Source organism: Bidens hawaiensis, unplaced genomic scaffold (assembly GCF_021521415.1).
Source record: "Bidens hawaiensis isolate Kalapana, Puna unplaced genomic scaffold, B.hawaiensis_p1.1 tig00059219_1, whole genome shotgun sequence".
Lineage (NCBI taxonomy): Eukaryota > Viridiplantae > Streptophyta > Magnoliopsida > Asterales > Asteraceae > Bidens > Bidens hawaiensis.
In genome coordinates this window covers 40,446-46,445 of record NW_027500682.1, presented here as the reverse complement: position 1 = coordinate 46,445, position 6,000 = coordinate 40,446, and the positions used below count along the sequence as shown (strand labels likewise).

Below are 6,000 nucleotides of genomic sequence, written 5' to 3'. Positions count from 1 at the left end.
TTTATACAAATAAATAGAATGTTCATGTCAGTAAGTGCACAATGCATTATGGTCAAAGTCAAACCAGAATCAAAAAAGAATTCAATAAAATTTAGAATTCAATAAAATTTGGTGTCTTACCTTCAGTCATGTCAGCTTGAAGCATTTCAGGTGGTCTATCTGGTAACGACTATTGTAATCCATCAGGTAGCAGACCATTAACGCGAAACCACACCTGCATAAATCAAACAAAGTAGAATCAGTGATCATGGACATGTTATGTTCCATGAACGTGTTCAATCTATAACTAACCTAAATTCATGGAGATGAATGTCCAATCAAGCAAAGCTCTTGCCTGCGTGATGTCTGGTTTGGTGAAGATTGCAGCATGTCCCTAATTAAATCCGTAATGGATGAGCTGTACTTTGGTTGTTCTGGAATCCGATAGTTTCCGTTCAAAACTTAAAGCTTCGAATCACCATCAAATGCAGACTTGAAATAACATATGCGAAACAGAAGACACCCGAACGCCTGCATTAAAAAAAACTCCACGTCAGCATATTTGTGAGTCAACCCAAACACGTTTTAGCATGTCATCCAAGACACATAAAGACCGGCAAACTTACCCAAATATCAACTTTCTCGCTTATAACTTCCCTAAGAAACAAGTCCCACATCTCAATTTAAGAACAAATGTTAGAAACAATGAAAAAAAAGATCTGACTATTAATTATCGTATGAGGAAAACAAGTCCTTTATCGAACCTCAGGTGATCTATAGGCAGGGGTTGTGTGCTTCCGTATATTGTCTTCTTCAAGGCCCATTTCGTCTGGCCTCTTGAAACGTTTATGATTCGTTGAAGTACTACCAAAATCACATAACTTCCATAAACCATCAGGTCCAAGCAAAAGATTCTCTGCCTTTAAGTCACTACAGTTGCAAATTTTAAATTGATTACTAATCAATAAGAGCACATATTGCAATGTATATAGTGATTTACCGGTGAGCAATGGGTGGTGACTGACAATGCATAGCAAAAACTAAATTACAGATATCCCTAAACATTAAAAGTATATGTTTTTCCTCAAAGAAACCAACACCTCTGCTCTCAAGAACACTAACCAGAGACTTATCACAATACTCCATTACAAGGAGTGCTTCCTTTGTTCTCCCCATATCAAAAATAGAATGTGCACATAGCATAACAACATTCGGGTGTCCTTGAAGTGATTTCATCACAAATATTTCTTTCTTCACTAGTTCTAGTGATTCTGAAAATCAAACAGCAAGCATTCTGATATGAAATTTAATCTATTAGATAGCAGATTATAAAACCCTAGCCTATTATGAAACTGAAGAAACACTAAGTGACCCCGGCAGAATACGGATAATCTTAGGGTTAAGTAGATGTTTCCCACGAGGGTTAGGTCCGGCAAAGATGGTTATTCTTCTGATGACCTGCAAAACAGACACCGTGAGCTCATCACTGAGAAGGAGGGGGGGTACCTCCTTGTGACCACCCTCCGGCGTGAGAATCAGACTAGATTGCTCTGAATATAAGTGTATATTAAGAGAAATAGCTAGAGCATATATCAGATAATATATGAAGATATAAGATGATGATACCGTTCCAAGGTGTTGGAGTATTTATAGCCGAAGGTAGGTTTCCAAGCAAGTACAGCCAGCTGTATAATATTCCTTTTCTACCAACTGTGGGCTACGCACGTGCCATGCTGTTGGTTGGTGGGTAGGCAGCGGCTGATAGTGACATGGCCGGCTGTGTACTATTCCTTTTCCGCCGGCTGTGTATTATTCCTTTTCCGCCGGCTGTGTACTATTCCTTTTCCACCAACTGCAGGCTATGTACGTGCCACGACAAGGGTTGGTGAGTAGGCAGCGGCTGATAGTGACATTTTGTACTAGAGCGTGCTCCTCCTCTTACTGTTGTCGGTGAGCTGTCACCCTGTGATTGGTTCATGGGCTGCTTTGGTCAGATCTTGTCTATTTTGTCCATACCTTGGCAGGTATAGTACAAAAGATCTTCCAGAAGCGTACGGACTGGCTCATTTGGGCGGGAGTATTCCCGCCTTGCTCATTCATTCTTCAGGTGACACTGAATTATTGAGAGTTAGTGCCTTGTGCGTGTAGCCTTGCTATTAGTGCGGGTAGCCTTCTCTGATGGCTTGTATCCGCAGCTGCGGGAACAGGCGGGGTACTTCACCATTGGGAGGCTTTTCCTGCGGGAACAGCTGGCGTACTGCGCGTAAGGTCTTCATCTCTGAGCATGGTTGGTCCTGCGGAACCAGTTGGTCCTTGCGCAGACGTCCCTTTTCAAGGTGAGTCTTATGGGTCCAACTGGGCTCTGCTGGGACCTACCTCTTCAAGTCCCCCAGTCCAATGTTCTTCTCATGAATTGTTAATAAGTGAGGTGAACTTTTGGACTTAAGCAAGGGGTTTTGGAAAGGGTTTTTAGTTTTAAGGTTTTCCGTGGGGATTCTTCCCGCGGTTTTCCTAATGTCACTCGCAGAAATTCCCGACTTTTCTGCCTGATCTTTGGTTGTGATGCGGGTAGGTGTTTAACCCCTTCGCACATCGGGAGCGTTGAGTTTCACTTGTATAGATTCTTCACGAGGTTTTGGTAGTTTCGGACATAGTGATCAGTTATGTTAAACCACCAATTCCGCCTTGAAGTTTCAAACAAGCTAGTTCTCAACGTTCCCAGTATGCGGAGGTGCTATTTCTCTTTCCGCAAGCACGGTCCAGAAGATCCTTCTTGGTTTCAATTCCCTGCAAGTGCTAAGTATGTGAAGGGTTTCGCCTTGACACTGTACCCGCACTCGTCTTATAGTTTCTTTACTTCCAAGGTATTCTTGGCTTCAATTCCCTGCAGGTGCAAGGTATGTGAAGGGTTTCGCCTTGACACTGTACCCGCACTTGTCTTACGGTTTCTTGGGTACCAAGGTAAGGGGGTATATTCCCTCTTATTTTTGAATCTTTGAATCTTTTTGAATTTTTTGTTTTGAAATTCGAAGAGTTGGTGAAAGGATAAGAACAGTCCAAACTGTTGAAGGGACGTTAGTGTCGTCCGACGGTTTCTTCTGACAGTTTCAGGACGTGCAGGAAGTTATGGAGACGTGACAGTATATGGTCATTCCAGACGCTTTTTCAGGCGCGTGGGCGCGAGTTTTCGGGCGCGTGGGTGCGAAGTTTACGGCGCGCGTCCTGTCAACAGCTGTTGCCAGCTTGCTTTTTCCACGTGTCATAGTTTCATTGCACCTGCGTTTCTCTCTCTCTTCCGCATTAAACTCATCGCATTCATTGCGATGAGTATATAAAGGGAGGAGAGGATGCATCTCAACTCACAGTTTCACTTCCTTCTTCTTCTAAGCGATTTCCGGCGAATACTCTAACTTTTGTCGAGCATTCTCCTGAAATCGTTCCTTCTTTACATCTAAAACATGTCTTCCGTTCACGATCCTGAAGTTACTGCTGAAGAATCCGACATGTATTCCGAGAACCCGACGTCCGCGTCGGACAAGGACGATAAGAGTACTGCTGGCGAGTGCCAGTGTGCTCTTCCCGTCGACCTTTATCAGTACGTCGTCAGGAAGTTCATGCTCGAGCCTTTCGAGCCTGAGTTTCCTGAGCCTCATCAGACGGTGTACGATGCCCCCAAAGGCAAGATAAGGGTATATGCTGCATTCTTTGTCTATGGGAATCTCAGGTTCCCATTGACGAAGTTTGTATACCGTGTTTTGGAGAGACACGGTGTGCACCTGACGGAGGTACACCCAATGGCGATCGCCAAGATCCGCCATTTTGAATGGGTGTGCCTCATTCTGGGTGTGGAGCCCCATGTCGACCGCCTGATGACCTTCTACTCCTGGAGGTGCATCCAAGGCTGGTACACCTTGGTCACTCGGATCAAGGGTTTGAAGATCTGTGCTACCGAGCGCAGTCTTCGGTCTTGGAAGCGGGAGTTTTTCTATATCTCTGCCCGTGTCGTCCCTATTGCGATGACATTCAAGAACGGGAGAGCACTCCCCAACCTTCACGCCTCCAACTACCAGGAGGCGGAATGGTTTACCAAGATCTCCCGGATCCAGACTCCGGTTTACCGCTTTGCGGAGTCTGGGATGGTGATGCTCGGGATGAGCCGGGTATGGAAGGATGCTGGGGCAGAGGCGCCACAGATTCCCATCGTCCTCGAATACGGTTTGAACTCTATCCCTTACGGTATGCTTCATATTATCTGCTAATTTAGGGTTTTTGTTCTAACCATTTATTTCTTTTTATTTTCAGAGGGAAACAACTTGCAGTCTCTTCTGCAGCCGCGGGAGAGCGGTGGTCCCGCTCGGTTGGGTACTCGTGCTCTTGACGAGAACGAGTTGCCCATCCTTGAGCAAACGGCGGATCGGTTTGTGGAGGTCTACCCGCCGGGCCACGAGATTCTGAGCGCCACGCGGCCAGGTAAGGGATTATTTAACCCTCGACCTCTCAATGCTCAAACCTCTGCTGGAATTCCTCTAATTTTGTCATCTTCTGATGAGGAATCCGCAGATGGTCCTTTCTTCGCGAGGAAGAAGAATGCTGCTGGCGGGAAGGGCAAGGCGAAGGTTGCCTCCACTGCCGATCAGGGGAACCGGTCTGATTCGGAGACCGAAAGTGAGGAGGCGGCGGGGAACCCTTGTGATGGTGAGACCACTGTTCCGGAGGTTGAGACAGCTGTCACCTCCGAGCAGCCCAGGACGACGACGGTGACCGGCATAAAGAGGCCGGCTCCATCGGGTTCGTCCCCGCCTGTTCGAACCTTCAAGCTCAAGAAGACTCGTAAGTATAAACTTCATTTACTTTAACTGCATATCTTTCCGCCATTATATTTAAATATGTTTTCATGCAGGCGTGGATGCAACCGTATTCCAGAGTGGAGCGAGAAGGAGCAGCTCTGGACCCATGACGGTAGGTTTGGTCAACCTACCCGAGGCGATGACCCAGGCGGCAACGCCTGTTTGCAGTATTGGTTCAGTTGCTCATCCCGTTGAGGCAACTGTTCCAACTGTAACATCATCCCCGCCGGCTGTCAGTGCCATCTTCACGGAATCATTTACTGAGCCGGCGGTGGTTTCTCCTGCGGGTTCTTCCGTAGCGACGGCCACGGTTGTGAGTTCACCTCCGGTGAGTTCACCTCCGTTGGTTTCTACCGCGGCGGCTTCCACCATGCCTCCTCCGGCGCCGGCGACTACGGCCGGTCCTTCAGGTATGTTCAGGGTTGGGGCGTCTAGCCAATCTTTGCCTCCTTCCCGTCTCCTTGACCTTTTGGATGGATATCCCTTAGGTTCAGGTGATGGGTTTGGTGGCTATCGGCCTGTTGTCGACCCTACAGGTGCGTGGGGTTATCTTGGCCTTATATCCCTTTTATCATTTTTTTTAACTGTTTTTTGTTTTGTTGCAGTTCGTGATTCCAACGAGGTGTACGCTCCTCGGTGGAGTATCCGCCGGGGAACGACCCTCCGGACTGCTGCGGATTGTGTCGAGTGGGCACGCCACGCCGCCCCAAGTGGGGCGCTGGGGGAAGCCATGTCAAGCTACCAGGAGGGTAGGCTGACTAATGAGCTTCGAATTCTCCTTGCCCGGATGCAGCCGCGCGTCGAGTTGCTTTGTCGTGAAAACGACAAGTTAAAGACGGCACGTAGCCTTGAAGTGGCTCAGGCGCGGGCTATCCGGGAGGAGAATAAGAGGCTTGCCGCCGTTGCTGCGGAAAAGGAGAAGGCCTTCAAGGCCCTCGAGGTTAAAGTTCATGCCCGGCTCGAGGCCCGTTCCAAGGCTACCCAAGCTGTTAACGAACAGCTTCGGTTGGCTAAGGAAACTGCACGGAACGCAACTGAGAGGGCCACCAAGGCTGAAGCTGTTGCTGAGCCTCTACGCATCGAGAATGAGGAGCTTAAAGCCAAACTAGAGAGGCTCCAGCAGGCTCATGATGCCTTGGCCATGGAAGACGCCAAGAAGCTCCAAGAGATCTTG

At 47.8% G+C, this 6,000-nt stretch overlaps 1 protein-coding gene across 1 annotated transcript; it reads right to left on the bottom strand.

Moving 5' to 3' along the window:
* Positions 1-397: 397 nt before the first annotated feature.
* Positions 398-1,245, bottom strand: LOC143602618 (uncharacterized). Its single transcript, XM_077079664.1, has 4 exons — positions 980-1,245; positions 744-909; positions 606-656; positions 398-510 (listed from the first exon to the last, which is right to left on the bottom strand). The coding sequence occupies exons 1-4, from the start codon at positions 1,213-1,215 to the stop codon at positions 442-444; spliced, it is 522 nt and encodes a 173-aa protein (XP_076935779.1). The 5' UTR covers positions 1,216-1,245; the 3' UTR covers positions 398-441.
* Between the last annotated feature and the right edge of the window lie 4,755 nt (positions 1,246-6,000).